General features: G+C 39.5%; 1 protein-coding gene across 3 annotated transcripts in view; it reads right to left on the bottom strand.

The window, feature by feature from the left end:
- Positions 1-7838: 7838 nt before the first annotated feature.
- LOC129765013 (probable helicase with zinc finger domain) overlaps positions 7839-18395 on the bottom strand; it is a 29015-nt gene continuing 18458 nt past the window's right edge. For 2 of the 3 annotated variants that reach the window (XM_055764769.1, XM_055764770.1), the window contains one exon: positions 7839-18196. In XM_055764769.1, the coding sequence (XP_055620744.1) occupies positions 14711-18196 (3486 nt within the window). In that variant the 3' untranslated portion in view covers positions 7839-14710. The remainder of the gene's footprint in view (positions 18197-18395) is intronic. The other variant, XR_008741323.1, reaches the window with a different exon arrangement.

The raw sequence follows: 18395 nt of genomic DNA, 5'->3' as shown, positions 1-18395 counted from the left end.
ACCCTGAATTAAAAACTATATTACGTGCGGGAGCCTTCACCAGCATAGCTGACGCAGTGGAGAAGGTCAATAAATATAAATCGCTGACAACCAAATCAGCAAATGTGCTTATTTACAATCGCGGGCAGCGACAACCGCCCTACCCGCATCCTAACCGTTTCAACCAGAACAATCGTGGTAGAAATTTTAATAACTATAGAGGAAGAGGTGGTAGATTCAATAATCAACCTCAACAAAACCAAAATTTTAACCAAAATCGCCAATATCATCAACAGAATTTCCCTAACCAAAACAGAAACTTTAGGGGCAATGGCAGCCAAAACTATTACAACAGACCGCAACATTTCATTAGAATTGCGGAAAACTCCGAAAACCCGGCTGCGAACCTCCGCGCGTTGTCGGACGAAGAACAGGAGGAAAACCGAAATCAACATCAAATATTTTCAACCTAAATATTACTTGTTCAATGTTTATTATAGTTAAATTAAGCATGTGCGAACAACCATGCGTTCTTATTCTTGATACAGGGGCAGATATATCAATCCTAAAGGAAAATTTGATCAAACGTACCCAGAAAATTAACAAAAATAATACATGCATAATAAACGGCGTGACCGAAGGCAAACTTGAAACAATAGGTAGTACCAACACTAGTCTACTTATAGAAAATAATAAAATTCCACACCAATTCCATTTGGTGAATAAACAATTCCCAATTACAGCTGACGGCATTCTAGGAAAAGACTTTTTAACAAAATATGAATGTAATCTGTGTTTGAAGACATGGTTACTATCCTTTTTCTTCAATGAGACTAATCTAGAAGTACCGATCCATGACACATGGGACGATCATCTAGTCATCCCCCCCAGATGCCAGATTATCAAAGAAATAAAAATTCCACATATAAAAGAAGACACTGTCATAATTTCTCAAGAAATCAAACCTGGAGTATTTTGCGCAAATTCCATAGTTAACTCTAAAACACAATTCGTTAAAATCATTAATACCAATACGTCTGAAATACTTCTACCCAAAAATTTCAAGCCACTAACCCAACCGTTAACACATTTTACAATCAACCACAACACAACTAACAACCCTAATCGTATACCAAAATTAACTGAAGAATTAAATCTAACTAACACTCCCCGTGAAGCCCAACACAAACTGATAAATCTCTGCAGAAACTATAACGAAATATTCGCTTTAAAAGATGACTTCTTAACTACCAACAACTTTTATAAACAAAACATTCAACTCAACGACAAAAACCCCGTCTACATAAAAAATTATCGAACTCCAGAGGCCCAAATAACAGAAATAAATAAACAAATATCAAATATGTTAGAAAATAGAATCATCCAACCATCAACCTCTCCATATAATTCCCCTATACTTTTAGTGCCAAAAAAATCTAATACACAAGATAAAAAGTGGCGATTAGTGGTAGACTTTCGCCAGCTCAACAAAAAAATTACACCAGATAAATTTCCCCTTCCAAGAATAGATGAAATACTCGATCATTTAGGAAGAGCCAAATACTTTACTACTCTAGACCTAATGTCAGGTTTCCACCAAATAGAACTTGACGAAAATTCCAAAAAACTAACAGCATTCTCTACTTCAAACGGTCATTTCGAATTCAATAGACTACCTTTCGGATTAAATATTTCCCCAAACAGCTTCCAAAGAATGATGACAATTGCACTCAGCGGCTTACCACCAGAGTGTGCTTTCCTTTACATTGACGACATTATAGTAGTCGGATGTTCCATAAATCATCATTTAAGTAATTTGGAAAAAGTTTTTAAACAACTCCAAAAATATAATTTGAAACTTAACCCCGCAAAATGCTCATTCTTTAGACCAGATGTCACATACCTAGGTCATAATATATCCGCATCTGGCATCCAACCAGATAAATCAAAATTTTCAGTCATATTAAATTACCCTACACCAAACACATCGGATGAAGTCCGTCGATTCGTTGCTTTTTGCAACTATTATAGAAGATTTATTAAAAATTTTGCCCAAATTGCGCATCCCTTAAACAAACTCCTTCGAAAAAATGCAGTCTTCGATTGGAGCTCTGAATGTCAGCAAGCATTCAATTCTTTAAAATCAGCACTGATTTCTCCCACAATTTTACAATTTCCCGATTTTAAAAAAGAATTCACACTAATAACCGATGCATCAAAGACTGCCTGTGGCGCAGTATTGGCCCAAGATTGCGATGGAATCGAATTACCGATCGCTTACGCAAGTAAAGCCTTCACCAAAGGTGAAGCAAATAAATCAACAATTGAACAGGAACTTACTGCCATTCATTGGGCAATAACATTCTTTAGACCATACTTATACGGAAGAAAATTCACGGTAAAAACAGACCACAGACCGCTTGTTTACCTTTTTTCAATGAAGAATCCATCTTCCAAATTAACACGAATGAGACTAGATTTAGAGGAATTTAATTTTGACGTACAATATGTACAAGGAAAACTAAACGTAACTGCCGACGCATTATCACGAATAGCAATTGATTCTGAAACTTTGAAAACAATAAACGTCCTAGCCGTTCAAACGAGAGCAATGACAAGAAAAGAACAAAATATGAATCAGACGGAATACGAACATTTGAATAATAACACTGTACTCGATGTCAATGAGCCTGATCAACTCAAAGTATACGAGGCAGTTGAACCAACCGAATGGGAAAAACTACCCAAACTTCAATGCGGACGCGCACTCGAAGATAATGAAAACGCTAGCGAGAATGAATTTAATAATATGAAATGCGCAATTAAAAATAAAACAGGATTCAAAGAATTAATGTCGACAAATACAAAAATTGCAAGCAACTCGAAAGAGACCTTAGGGAATCTATTACAGAAAGTTGAAAATATGGCCAAAAAATTAAGAATAAGCGCGATAGCTCTAGCGTTATCAAGCGTGATATTCCAATTATGCAGCGTTCAATTCTTCAAGAAGACTTGTAACGACTCGCTAAAAGACTTGCAAATAGTGCTCTACACACCCAAGCGTGTGATAGAAAGCCAAGAAGAAAAATTAAAAATCCTGAAAAATTATCATGATGCACCAATTGGAGGACATATAGGTGCCAATCGATTATATAAAAAGCTCAGTAGACTCTATTCCTGGAGCAAAATGAAATCAGAAATTTATGAATATGTTAGAAATTGTATACAATGCAAACAAAATAAACACAAAACCCCGACCAAGGAAAACTTTATAAAAATACCCACCCCAGAAAAACCTTTTGATTGTGTATCTATTGACACTATCGGACCTTTTAACAAATCTAATTCAGGAAATAGATATGCATTAACTATCCAATGTAACCTCTCCAAATACGTAATAATAAAACCAACCCCAGACAAACAAGCATCCACAATAGCGAGAGCATTTATAGAAAATTGCATTCTCGTATACGGTACTCCGTCAATTGTTCAAACTGATCAAGGAACCGAATACAAGAATGAATTATTTGACAATATTTCAAAATTACTCCAAATTCAACAAAAATTTTCTACCCCCTATCACCCGCAATCAATCGGAAGTTTAGAAAGAAACCATCGTTGTCTTAATGAATACGTGAGACAATTCATCAACCCATCGCAGAGCGACTGGGATGATTGGTTGCCTTACTACGCATTCTGTTACAACACCACTCCGCATACAGATTTTTCATACACACCTTTTGAATTAGTTTTCGGCAGAAACGCAACACTGCCATACAACCTAAAATCACACATTGAACCCGTATACAATATCGAGCAATATCATAAAGAATTACAATTCAAACTCAAAACGGCAACAAAATCAGCAAAAGAAATAATTGACAGAATCAAACAAAAGCGTCGTGAAGATCAGCAGAAAGATACAAACCCAATACAAATACATGAGAATGATTTAGTTATGATGACTAACGAAAACAGAAGAAAACTAGACAAGGTATATCAAGGACCATACAAGGTCATATCAATAAATCACCCAAACGCGACATTATTAGATGAGAAAACCCAAAACACTCATACTGTACATAAAAATAGATTAATTACTTATAATTCCCTCCTCCGTTAGGGGGAAGGGGGTATTAGAAATTTGGTACGTATCAGAGATTAAGTTCATTTTTACTCAATTATTTCCCAATTATAATTATTATTAAAATCATCACTGTTATTATCATCATAATTATCGACAATCATTAAATACAAATATTATACAATAAGCATCACAGAACAAATTAAAACTATTATAAATTAAATACACTATATAATTAAATTTACGAATTTATCACAACCTGTAAATATAGTTAGATAACCATATGTAAGAGGAGAAGCTATAACACCCAATAATAATGAATATAATAATAATAAATGATTCCACCCGGTTACATCATTCTCCCAAAGAGGGATGGTGTAGCGGGATAACCTATTACCATTATCCTTTCCCACTTGTCATAAAATCCCAACGATCCTATTCCCACAAATTCATTCCCACGCCATAAATTATCGTCATACATGTTTGTAGGCCAAATGCATTTTTATGTCACAAGCTCACAGCTGCATACGATAATATTAAATAACAACCACTCACCCTTGCAGCGTAACATTATGCAGAACTAACCCACTTCAACCAAGTGTGAAATGACAACACACAGAAACAACCACTACCCTTTTGTTCTCCGTATTGACCCGTTCGAACCAATCGAACGCGCTCACATATTTCCTTGCTGGCTCCTCCTCCTCTAGAATAGAAGCTACCTTGTGTAGAGTTTTAGTTTAAGCATTATAAAAAGTACATGTCGAATGCAAGCAACAGGTCTTTTACATTTCCAACCAATCAAGTTAACAAGTGTCGAATGCACGCGAGGACGGAACTAAGAATATAGTGATATTTATATTAGTGGAATGTGCCTGAGTTCTTTCATTCCGAAATATATCACAAGTGCCCCAAAGAGATAGAAATTGTATACTACATCGGGTTGAACATCCACAAATGCCCTAGACCAATGAAGGAGAGGTGTGATAACTACTAACTGCTACTTGCCTAATTCATTTCTAGTTTTTTAATTTAACATTATTATGTTTAATCACAATTAAACCGTTTAACTTAAAAAGTTTTTTTTACTTATTTTATTTATTACTAACTTCTTTGTGTGTGTAACTCATTCGCTCTTCGTGTGTATACTGCCAATGAATGTATGGGAAAAAATCGACCCTTAAATTTCAAAAAGGTACCCTATACAAAATGATTACCACCTCAAAAAAACACCCTATGACAAATATCAGCTCATGTCAACGTTTAATGATGTTTCCTTCGTTGTGTCCCTGTTTCATATCCCTCCTATCCGATCTATAAACTTTTACTTAGTCGCGGCAATACATACACACACTCTTTACAGATACACGGGCCAAAGGTTGTGCAGTCCACTGAACATTCAACAAGAGCCAAAGGTTGTACCGCTCTTGACAACTCTACACGAGCTGATATTTGCACCGGATAGTGACCATTCTATCCTGGATTCCTCGAGTCGAGAAGACGCACCACGCTAGATATGGGGTACAGACTAGGGGGCGTTGCTGATTAATGGTCAGCTGCATCCCAAAAGGAAGTATCCCGTGTCGGGCACAGGTACAGAGCATTGGAGACAGCAACACCACAATTACGAAAACACTTGTAATACTAACCTCGAGCCAACCGCGAGTAATCGGTTACATATTACTAACATAGTTATAAGGCAAACATTGTCGAAATATTGAAATCCCGGCCCCGTCAGGTTGACGCCATATGAGCCTAAATAAAAATATATATTTTGGATAAAAAAAAATATATCAGCTCAATCGGACTTAAAGGGTGTGTCACATCAAATTGCATCATGGAAAAAACCCTGTAGAAATTTAATTTTTAGGAATTATATCTTCAGCTTTCGCTTATAATCAGATAAGAGTGTATAGATCACGTTGGCCATGCTTCACTGTCAATTTTTCGTAAATTTGGAAAAATGTCGTCGAACGAAAAAGAGCGTCGTGAATTAATCCTGTGCACTCATTTCGAGAATCCGGAGTTGTCACATCGGGACATCGGTAAGATGCTGGGAATCGTCCAATCCACGGTCCGCAGAGTACTAAAACGATACTTCGAGAACCTAAACATCGACCGGAAGGTGAAGAACGGCAAAAATGGATGCTCCGTCAGTGAAAAAGATCACAAGCGCGTAGTTAAGCAGTTTAGACGTGATCCGAGAAGTTCGGTCCGGGATGTCGCCAATAAGCTGAATTTGTCAAGTTCATTCGTCCAGTGGACCAAGCAGCGGGAGGGCCTGCGTACATACAAGGTTCAGAAGGCTCCTAACCGCGACGAAAGGCAAAACATGGTGGGGAAGACGCGAGCCCGGAAGCTGTACACCGAAATGCTGACGAAGCCGCATTGCCTGGTAATGGACGACGAAACCTACGTCAAAGCGGACTTTCGTCAGCTGCCGGGCCTGTTGTTCTTCTCCGCAGAGGACAAATTCAGCGTTCCGGAGGAGATTCGCAAGCAGAAACTATCCAAGTTTGCCAAAAAGTACATGGTGTGGCAAGCGATCTGCTCTTGCGGAAAGCGGAGCGCCCCCTTCGTGATGATCGGCACGGTAAACGGGCAGGTTTACCTTAAGGAGTGCCTACAGAAGCGCTTACTACCACTATTGAAGCAGCACGAGGGGCCCGACCATCTTCTGGCCGGATCTCGCTTCGTGCCACTATTCAAAGGACGTGTTGGAGTGGTACGAAGCCAACGGGGTCACCTTCGTGCCAAAGGAAATGAACCCGCCCAACGCGCCGGAGCTTCGCCTAATAGTGAAATATTGGGCGATTATGAAGCAGGCCCTCCGGAAGAACCCAAAAGTTGTCAAATCGGAGGCGGACTTCAAGAGAAAATGGATTTCTGTTAAAAAAAAAACTACAACCTGACGTTGTACAGAACCTTATGGACGGGGTAAAGAGGAAGGTGCGAGCATACGGGCTTGGGCTCGAAGTATGAATAAAAAGAAAATGCCAAAAGTTGTTTAATAGTTTTTATTTTACTGTCTAAAATTTTCAAAAGGATCGGTCTACTGGGCGAATTTCTACAGCGTTTTTTCCGTGATGCAATTTGATGTGACACACCCTTTAAGGGATGAGGTAACTTTTTAAAATTAGAGATGACCATTTTCATTGGCACCCTAGTGCATACACAGGCGATTTTCCTTACCTTCTATTCTACGTACTTTGCGTAGTGACGGGTTTTTGAAGCTGAGAAAGCTTCCAGAAAATGGGTAGAAAGCAAATCTCAACACAGGTCCGAAACTTGATTGTGTGTGACTCCCAGCGTAAGTAGTCTCAACGAAACAATGCTGGGAAGAACGGAGTAAGTCGTGGTGAGATCCAGCTGGTAATTCGGAAGCATCAGATGCGCGGCAGCGTGGCCGATCGATCGGGAAGAGGACCGACACATAAGAATGATGCAAGAACGGACATTCTAATCATACGGGAAGAAAAAAAAACCCACGAAGGACCAAGGGAGCATCACGATATTTCACTTGCCTTTTTGGTGAAATTTCGTTCTATAGTAAATCTATAGGCATTCCCGAAACTAGACAGCAAATGGTAGGCTCATGCTTTTTTGTTTTGCTCAAGCCATTCTTAATCCTTTTTTGTTTTATCTGCGACTTTCGTTATACGCGGTGATCTTGTCCGACTATTCCGCGAATAATCGGGATTTTTGCTGTACACAATCCTAGAAATGGAGGTTGTGATATTGAAACCACGATTAAGCAATGTGTTTTTTCCATCAATGATGTGTAGTAATGTATTTTTTAAATATGCTTCGAATAATTTCACAAATGTTTATTTTTTCAGTGACAAACAAATTCATGTGTACCACTATAACTTAAAAAAAACTAACGCCCTATCTTCTGCTCTTATCGTAAACGATTAAACAATTTTTTTTTATTTCTAATAGTGTAATGATACAATTATCAATGAAAAATTTACTGTTTTTTATCGGCCTACACCTGAACAGATTTTGTTTGTTTTCGTTCAAATTATACTCTTCCATTGATTTTTTACATTTTTTCTAATACTGCTTCATATTGTTGTTAGTACTGACAAACAAAAAGGCTGCTCACTCCCGAGAAGTAACAAGAACAAATTTTATTCTACCAGCGCCGTTGGTATAAGGGGTTTGAAGCCATTTATGTTGTTTCTGAAGTATGTCGTGTGGTGGCGTCCAGATCGTAGTGAACTCTATACAAATTTTTGGTTGGTATCAAGAAAGAATATTGGGAACAAATCGAGCAAGCTTTAAATAGTCCTATATTTCGAAAGTTGTAGTATTTACCCACATGAGCAAACTTAATTTTCACACATATGTTGAGTCAACATCGTTTGCCAGCGAGTGTCGAGCGGGAATGAATTATCTTGCTCAAGACATGGAGACGAATTTAGTGTAAGTTGTCCACAAGGGCCTTCATCAAGGCGAGAGACGAATGAACTGCAAAAGTTTGAAGTCCCTATAATTCAACACGGACGGATAGACGGCCTTCTCCAGACAGAAAATGGAAGTGGATGGCGCGCAAATCTAATCGAAAGGAGAGAGGTTTGTAAAATATTGAGAGTGTCGAGAGGATATCTCGGTATATGCCATTGGAGACGCTGTTATTTTCCAACACGAGAGAATTTTCGATTTTTCGCCTTTAATCATATAAAAAAACTGACCAAATTTTGTTCAATTACTTCTGAAGGTTCAAAATAATATTATTTGGCCATCAATTGTTTCCTAAATTTCACTTATTGAAAAATGTATACTCTACAAGTATTTGTAAATGCAACATCTGGACGTGTTAACATAGGTTGTTCACTTAGACATATTTATCATATAGATGGTTTGCATATTTTGGTTCTTCAATAGCAATTTTAGGGTGTTAAATCACCTTTTTAGATACATGCTATAACTGGAGATTTGGATCAATTGTATTAGAAGATTCAAACTGAGTCTGAGTATCGATTAGTTTGACGAAAATGTTTCAGCAAGTCTCCAGATCTAGCTGAAACCACAATTCTATTGAAATGATTGTTTATTGCCAAGCTTTTTACTTGTAAACTAGTCCATACAATCGTCTGAACAATATTAATCAATTCTTGAGGCGCTTGCAAAACACTTTCTGAATGACATGAAACAGTATTGAAACTTGAATGTTTCGACAAACTGAACCAATATCAATGGGAGAAGTTGGTCTATTGAATAAAACTGTAACTCGAAATAATAGCATAATTTGCCTGGGGCTGGGTATTTAGGAGTTTTCCCTTCTGAGTCGAATCTTTCAACGTAACGTATTATTTTTGTGTCATTTTTGTTAGGACTTGGATGCTTTTCCGAAACTCTCAACATTACTCGTTGAAGAAATTCTTTTCATTACACTTATTTGAACGTTAATATTTTTTCTTTAGAATGAAATTGGAAGCTTTTTCTTATATGCACCATAAGACTTTGCACGAAGTTTATCATCCAAAAACACTAACTAGGAGAGCTACAATTTGGTCAATAAAATATTGTCTGCCAAGCCAAGTCGGATAGGTCTGACGGGCCAAGAAAGTGTTCATGGAGAGAACGAGGTGTCCGAAAAATTGGACAACAGCTAGAAGTAATTCCACAACTCATGGGTCATAAATTCATATACCAGAGCTCCATAATAGCAGCAGAAATTGTAGCACACTATTAAAAGTATGTGAATAGTGCATATTTTTCTTTAACTGCTTGGAAATATCAGGCAATATCAGAGACTCAGAAGGAAATCCTTAATCAGTTTGGTTTTAAATACTACATTTCGCTCGGGTGCTTCAATGATAATATTTGTATCGAGACTGCCTCTGTAAAAGTGGTCACATTAACACAATAATGTTTCATTCGTACTTCTCTTTAAGAGTTTGTTTTCCTTTTTGTCCCGTAAAAGTATGTTCATATGACTTTTTTTCAGATTTTTATTTGAAATATACGTTTTGCATCTTCTTGTTTAATTTTTATTTATGTTGTATCTAATATATATTTTTAATCTTATCCATATACAATTACATTAATCGCTAATACTCATCAATAATAGTTTTTTGAATTTTTTAAAGTTTTTGTGTTTTTTTTGTTGGTTTTTATTTGTTTTTTTCTGTGTTACAGTATAATTTGTTGATAGATGTTAATTTCTACATGTGACCATTTATTTGTTTTCCTTATTGTTTGATCACGGTATGGCAAATACTAGTTTCTCATATTTTCGAATTCCAATACCAAAGGAATAAGGGTTCAATAAACTCATCTAATGAATTCAATTTGAAGAGAATCGACATCGTTTAAATGAAGCAAACAATCTCACAATGTTGTTTTGCCCTTGGAAAAGATGCGTAGCTGTATTGTTATAGGTATGTATAGAAGATTTTCTATCAAATTCAGTCTTTAAATTCAATTCTTCGCATAATGCGTTATTTATTTATTTACAATGATGCTACATCCCATGAAGAGATTGGATCTTATTCACAACATTGTTCCGTCAATGAACTCGGTCCGTTGCTGCAGTTTTCCAACTCTCAACCGCACCGATTTTTGTCAAGTCCTGCTCCACCTGATCTAACCACATCACACGCTGGCCTCTTCTTATTCTTGTTTCCACCGGATTCGATGTGAACACCATCTTTGTATTACTGCTCTCCGGCAATCTTGCAACATGCCTTACCCATCTAACTCGTCCAGCCTTGGCAACTTTCTGGATGCTGGGTTCGCCGTAGAATTGCGCTGATTTGTGGTTCATTCTCCTTCTCCATACTCCGTTTTTCTGTACACCGCTGTATATTGTTCTGAGCACTCGGCGTTCGAAAACACCAAATGCTGTCCTGCTGTCTTTTGAGTCCTTCTCGAGCATCGTCTATGATTCGTGCCCACAGAGAACAATCAGTAGAATCAGGGATTTCAATATAGTACACTTCGTACGGGGTCGGAGTTTGTTGGACCTTAAAGATTTGCGGAGCCCATAGTAGGGCAAATCCATTGACTATGCGTCTTCCAATTCCACAGCCGTTGTTTCTGTCAGTTATTATCAACGAGCCAATGTAGATAAATTCCTCGATCATCTCGAGCTCGTTGCCGTCGATCACAACACTATTACCAAGAAGAATTCTGTTGCGATTAGTCCCTCCTGCTAGCATGTGTTTAGTCTTAGACGCATTGATCACGAGCCCAATCAATCCTGCTTCGTGTTTCAGTCGGGTATACAAGTCCTATACCGTCGCATGTGTTCCTCCGATTATGTCCACGTCGTCGGTGAAGCAGATAAATTTACTAGACGCATTGAAGTCCGCATAACAGTTTGCCAGACGCCAACGCCACAGTGAAGAGCAGATAGGAGAGTCCATCGCCTTGTCGAAGTCCCCTGTGAGCCTCATACGATTCCGACAGATCGTCATGTTAAAACCCGCCTTCTGCATAACACCTTCCAGCGCCACAGACAGGACCGTTCATCGCCTTGTTGAAGTCTCATACGATTCCGACAGATCGCCTGAGATCGGCACACTACCCCGCACTCCGTTCATCGTAGCCTGAACCAGTTATCTCAGCTCTCGTGGAACGTCGTGTTCGTCCATGATCCTCCATAAATGGAAGTTATGTATACTGCCATATATGTATTGTGCATCGGAGTGACAGCAACAGTTTTCCAAAATTTTGTGAAAATACCCTCTTTCAAGGTACGATTGAAGAGGATGATAGCGGGAATGATAATTGAGTCCGCACAGTTTTTCATAAATAGCGGAGGTAGGCGATCTGGTCCCGCGCCTTTGGTAACATCTTTCAGTGTTTCAGTTTGTTCAGCACACCATCGGCAGAAATCTTGAAAGGCGCCACGCTCAATTCATATCAAGGCAAACTGTTCGGGTACGCTTCAGACGAAGGTGATCGGTTATTACTTAGAAAGACGAGAACAAGTTTGCTGAGTCGAGTGGAGTTTCGGCTGCAATTCCATTGTAGAATACATGCCGGGGAACTCTTCTATTTTGATTCCTCACGTAGGACCAGAACGATTTGGGATTCTGTTTTATACTTTCTTCTGTGCGATGAATATAGCTCCTAAAGCATCGCGCATGCAAAGAGTTGTACTCGCTCTCTAAGTCACCCAGCTCAACTTTACGCAGTTCACTTCTCGATCGAAGATAACGTTTTCTAACTTTGCGAAGACGATTCCGTAGATACAACTCGTTGTTCTACAAAGGGTGTCTCTTTCCACCGCATTAGCGTCGTTTCTTTAATGGAACGACATCAAGGACTATTGAAAGCACTCGTTGATAAAAATTTGAGACAGCCTCATCGATAGTGCATCCGTTCAGACATTCGTCCCAATGAACAGCGAAGATCATTGAATCAAGCGACGCAAAATCATATTGATGAAAATCAAAATGTTCAAGTTGGCACTTACACTAGTGGATTCGAGTTTTAAAACGAAGGGTTTATGATGAGGTTCGATGTTGAGCATTGGCAACGATGGCTCGAACAAATCGACATTCTTGTTCTCATTGAACACCAAATCAAGTAGCCTCTCATATACGTTTGTCAGATCATCAATCTGATAGAGAGTGCAGCCTACAACCGATTCTATTAAGGTAATCTCCTGCTCGGAAGAAACATTAACCGGCAACAAAGAGTTAATGCCCTCATCATACATCCAACGTAAGTGAGAAAGATTGGAATCCCCAACAATCAATAAATGATTTTTATCGCCGGCAAGTTCCAGTAGGTTCTGCACACATGTAGAAACGTTCTCGTTCTGTGGACGTTGATAATGCTGATGTTGAAGAAGTGGCCTCGAATCCTCAGTCTGCACGCATAATGTGCAGTTGTATTGATTTTTTTTCTTCCAAGATAGTCAAATTCTTGAGTGCAAAATATAACACAAAACATTTTATGTGCTAATATAACCAAAGAAGGAACGATTTTTATGTCTAAACTGGTGGTTTGCCTGACCCGCTGTGATGATGCATCTTTAAATGTTGGCTTGTAATTGAGGGGCTTAGAATGAAAGGGGTGTAAGTGATTTGATCGATTTCTCTACATCGACTCTCTCTTCTGGTCATAACTTAGCTGCAAATACATTCCCAGTTGTATTTGACAATGTGGAAGATAGTTCAGAACCTCATCTATCGGATTCTATAGCGAACTTAAATTGGAACTTTTTTGCAGTTGAGTTATTAACTAAAGAAAAACTTGATGAAGAGAAATCGATCAAGTCACTTACACCCCTTGCATTCTAAGGCCCTCAATTATAATATTTTATTCCACCAAGTCGTGTCTTTGCAACCATGTAACAAACATTAAGGAATCCAAGCAAGCTAATCATCAGTAATTGCTATTATGTTCACATTTATATTTTTCTACTCTTTATGTTTATTTTTTTTGTTTTTTTTTCTTCATATGTTCATTATCTGCAAAGTATTATAAAAAATGAGAGCTTTTTTTAGATTAGTTTCATTCAATTTGAAAAAAAAAACAAAAATGAAAAACAGTTGACATCTCTGAATACTGGATGCAGCAGAAATAATAAGTTCAATAACCAAATTTGTTTCGCGTCATTAAGTGTAGCCTTTCATCGTAGGCCCTAAGGGCCGGAAATAATTTTAGGTGAAAACGGTGTCTCCTTCTTTATTGACACTCGAAAAGATTCGTTACAATTATATCACTGTCGGTTTTGTTTGTTTTGAACCAATCATAAAGAAAACATACAATTGTTGTTAAAACCGGGGCGAGAGGTGAGCTGCTCACATTTTCGAAACCACATCTTGGATAAAAAGGAAAATCAAATTATTTAGTACGCGAAAAAAGACCGAATATTCGTATGATTGGCTAAGTATCGGAGACTAAAGCAAGATTAGATTACTAATGTTTGAGTTGGTTTTCTATTCCAACCAATGTAATATAATATAGTTTGAATTTTTTGTGGATTTTGTTCTCCTTTTTCATTTTATTTTTATAAATTATTAATAGTACTGTGTTATATAAGTGTTTAGATAAATATAAGTAGACATAACTTTTTGGATTTTTAATGTTCTTTTTCATTTTTTTTTTGTTAATTTTCTCTTTTTCTTTTTCTTCTATCAATTTATACTTTACTCTTCCGTAAACCATCAACCTTCACTTTGATGTTTACCAATCCCCTCCTATTTTACTCAATAGATTAAAATTATACTATAAAAATTGAAATGAAGGGGAAATCATCACAAATGATGTGTGCTATATAGTCAAACGATCATGTTCGAAAAAAAAACAAAATCGAAAGATTGACAGAGAAGTCATAGCGCTTCGTGTTTTCATAGTATTATTACAGTTCAGAGAGATACAATCCTAAATTTTGCTAGAATGGGACAATTTGAATAATACATATTTCCAATACAAATGATACAAAGAATTAAAATTACCATCATTTGACCTCAAATGCACTTATTTCTGATGATTACCTCCCCAATTCAACGCCAGTTATTTTATCTCTCTCTCTCGCTTTCGCACTCTCGGGATGTTTCCACCAATCCGATCCATATATACTCATATATTGTATAGACTGTTTTACAGAGAATAGTTATCACCATGTTTAAACCGCACACAAAATAAACTCATCCCATCCCGCCCGTGTTTGCTCTGTGTTTACTGAAAGTAGTTGTAGAAGCCATTACTCTTCCTGCCTAGATCCCGGAGATTGGCAAACGGATCCCCAATGTTGGCAGACCCGGCGCTGCCATCGGCCCCACTTCCAGCGTCATCTTTCGATGGGTCAAGCTGTTTGTTGGACTGGGCAAACCCGCCTCCCTGACTGAGCACACTGGCGTAAGTTTGATTTTGACGGCTCAGCATCTCTTCCACGCTGCTAGCCGTTGAATTACGACTATCGTTCAGATGTTGCTGTTGCTGGTGCTGGTGCTGGTGCTGCTGATGCTGCTGATGCTGCTGCTGTTGTTGCTGCTGTTGCTGCTGCTGCAGATGATGCAAGAATTCACGATTGTTAAGGTTGTGCTGTTGATGCATCAAACCAGCGGCTATATTATGGATAGAGGTAAACCCTTGAAAGCCACTTATTTGCTCTCCGGTAAGTTGGCTCTGGGTTTGATTTCCAAACAACATAATACTGCTCGAGTGCATTTTGTTCTCTAGAGAGTCGAATAGTGACTGCTGGAGATGATTATCTAGCAGGTCCGGAGTGGATGATGCTACCGATTGGGCATTAGATGACGATGCGGTACTGTTTTGGTAGTTCTGTCCGGCTTGACGGCGATACAGTGGCACCGACTGCTGGGCAGACGGGCACGCAACATTCGAACTGATGAGTGGTATTTCCGTCTGTAGGGAGGATGACAGATTCCCGAAAAGATCAACATTTTCTAGCAGACTTTTGCCACTGTTCGGTCCGAGCAGCGAGCTACCGTTGGGAATTCCAGGCACGGGGTTTTGCTGTGGATGCATGATTGGCGGATGCTGCAAGTTAGATGTTCCGAGCAAATCCTTACTGGGATTCAGTATATTATCCAATATGATATCAGCTTGGGATGGCAGAACCGGGTTTAGTTTTTTCTGTTGTTGCTGTGGGTGATGCGCGCTCGAAGGTGCCACCGTCGGAACCTGTCTAAGAATGTCGGTAAACTTGTTTGCGGCTTCAAGACCCTGTGTTTCAACAAGTTTGATAAACCAAAGGTATTGGAATTCTTTCGACTGTAGAGCCACATCGAGAAAGCTCATATTCGGCGGCAGTAAATGGTTGAAGTCGGTTGTGGTGGCAGCTGTGTTGGAATGATGGTGTTGCTGAGGCTGCTGTTGCTGCTGCTGCAAGGGAGTTGACTGAGTTGGAGCCTGGCCGATTTTTTCCGGGAAATGAACATTCTGCAGAAACTGGATATCTTTGTCGAGCGCATGTCGTTCGTCTACCCGAAGGGGGGCTAGCTTTTGATTCTGCTGATGCAAAATTGTCGACTGTGGATGCGTTGGAGGAAGCTGCATCTGGTTGGCTCTTGCTGTGATTGAGGCCATCAAATCATTCGACAAATTTGACAAGTATGGATCTTGCTGAGAAAATAGCGACTGTTGCTGCTGTTGTTGCTGTTGCTGAGCTTGTTGTTGTTGTTGTTGCTGTTGCTGTTGTTGTTGGTATGAACTTGGACTGATAGGACCTCCAAGGATGGGACGAATATGATTTTGATGCAGTTGGTGGGGCTGATTTTGTTGCTGGTGATGGTTAAGTGTTGGAGGATGTTGTTGGGAGTGGTGTGGAAAGGGACCATAACTTTGAAGAGCTTTGTTCTGTTGCTGGTAGTAAGGCATTTGTGGAACAGAAGGGAGCTGCTGCTGTTGTTGTTGTTGCTGTTGCTGGGATACTGGACTTCTCATTGGTGGTGGAATCAGCGGTCTCCCATTCATTGGTAATGGTATATGTTGATGTTGAGACATTTGTGGACGAATTTGTGGCGCTTGATTTTTCTGAGGAAGGCGCCATCCAGGAGGTGTGTTCCTTCCACCAGGAGACGTTACCATAGGAAAATGACCAGCTGATCCAGAGGCACCCCAGAGATTGGCCGGATTGTTCTGCTGGAAGGCAGCAGGTCCTGCCTGTGGGATATTCGGTGGAACAGGTGGCCCAAGTGCATTTGGATGAGGAGGAGGCCCACGAATAGCTTGCTGGGGTTGCTGTTGTGGTGGTGGAGGTTGTTGCTGCTGTTGCTGTTGTTGTTGCTGTTGCTGCTGCTGTTGTTGTTGTTGATAGAAAAACATTGGATTCTGGTAAGAGAACTGTTGTGGCGTCGGTTGCGGGAGGGGCGGATGACCTGCGTGTCCTCCAGGACCATGACTTATGAAAGGTGGTTGTGACTGCTGCATAGGTTGTTGTGGAACCATTGGACGTATCATTCCACTTGCCGCAATAGCAGGTCCCCCGGTAAAATTTTGATTCACTTGATGATGATAATTGTTCGGATGTTGTGCATGATGTGGCGGCTGTTGATGAAACTGTCCTGTAGCAGTTATAGCCTGATCCCTCAGGTATGCCTCGGCTTGTAAAGCACGCGGTATAAACTCGGGAGCCAACGGGTTCAGAACATAGGTCTTCTTCAACTCCACTCCGTCAAGTTGTGACCTTAGCAAGGACCAGGTTATCCCGAACAAACTTTTATTTTGATAGCAAATTTCTATAAACCGCTCCCATACTTTTCTGCAACGCCCAATCGAACAAAGTGCTACCGGATCACCGACGACAGCAACCAAACTTTGAGCGCGTGTTATAGCGGTATTGAGCAGCTTAGAGTTGCTCAAGAAACCATAATCGACATCCTCGGATGAATTGTTATTCTCGTTCGCATTCGCATTACATGTTCTTCTTGTTCTAACCGTTGAGAGGAAAATCGCTCGAAACTGTTTACCTTGTACGTTGAGCACTCTTTCCACACTGATTCCACCCATTCTCCGCTTTCTGAGTTCCGATCGAATCCGAAAAACTTGATCGGCATACGGTGTCATGATTCCTATGCTCTGATCATTTATCTTCCCCCACGAGCTGGGCCACTTCTTTCGCAATTCACACACTCTTTCGACCACCTCGTACACCTCCGAATTATTGTAGAAAGCCGTTGAATTCTTATCTTGAACATCTTCTCCTCTCGTTGTGAAAAACGTCAGCGGATAGAATTTTTCGTGTCTTGGCTGCTTACCGGAGGCGATGAGCTTCTGTTCGTAGAACAGCTCCGAAGTAAATTTGATGATCGCCTCATGCGCACGGTAGTTTTCACACAGTAGAATTTTACACGGAAAATCATTAGGATAGTGATCGTACAATCGCTCGAGCAGCGAGATGTGAAGTTTCCTTTCTTTTGCAAAATTTGAGAATAGCTCCGGAGACATCTGCATATGATCACCGGCAAGCACGATTCGTGTTTTGTCGGTCGCCAGTGCCAGTGGCATAATCGCCTCGCATTCCATTGCTTGTGCAGCTTCGTCTAGAAAAATGTGAGTGAAGTGACCCTTGGGAAGATCAAGAGATGCCAGTTCCATCGAAATGTTGAGCGTGACTACCACAATACGATGTCTTAGGATGTCCTCTACGGTTGGTCGACGGAAATTGCGCACATTTATGTTCAGGTCAATCAGGCAATACTGTTGATAAGATATTATGTTGACGAATGATTCTGTGTATGAGAATACGATTAAACAATTCCACGCCAAATCAGTCGCCGATTTCAACGCGATCACATGAGGAAGCATATCCACAATTTTCATTATCAGATGACCAATTTCAATTTTTTATAAGGTTGTATCCATCATCTCTGACCTTTTAAGCAAAAAAAAAAACGAC

The sequence above is a fragment of the Toxorhynchites rutilus genome, chromosome 2, assembly GCF_029784135.1.
Source record: "Toxorhynchites rutilus septentrionalis strain SRP chromosome 2, ASM2978413v1, whole genome shotgun sequence".
In the NCBI taxonomy this organism is placed as follows: domain Eukaryota; kingdom Metazoa; phylum Arthropoda; class Insecta; order Diptera; family Culicidae; genus Toxorhynchites; species Toxorhynchites rutilus.
Note: the sequence above shows the minus strand (reverse complement) of the source record. Positions and strands in the feature narration are given on the sequence as shown.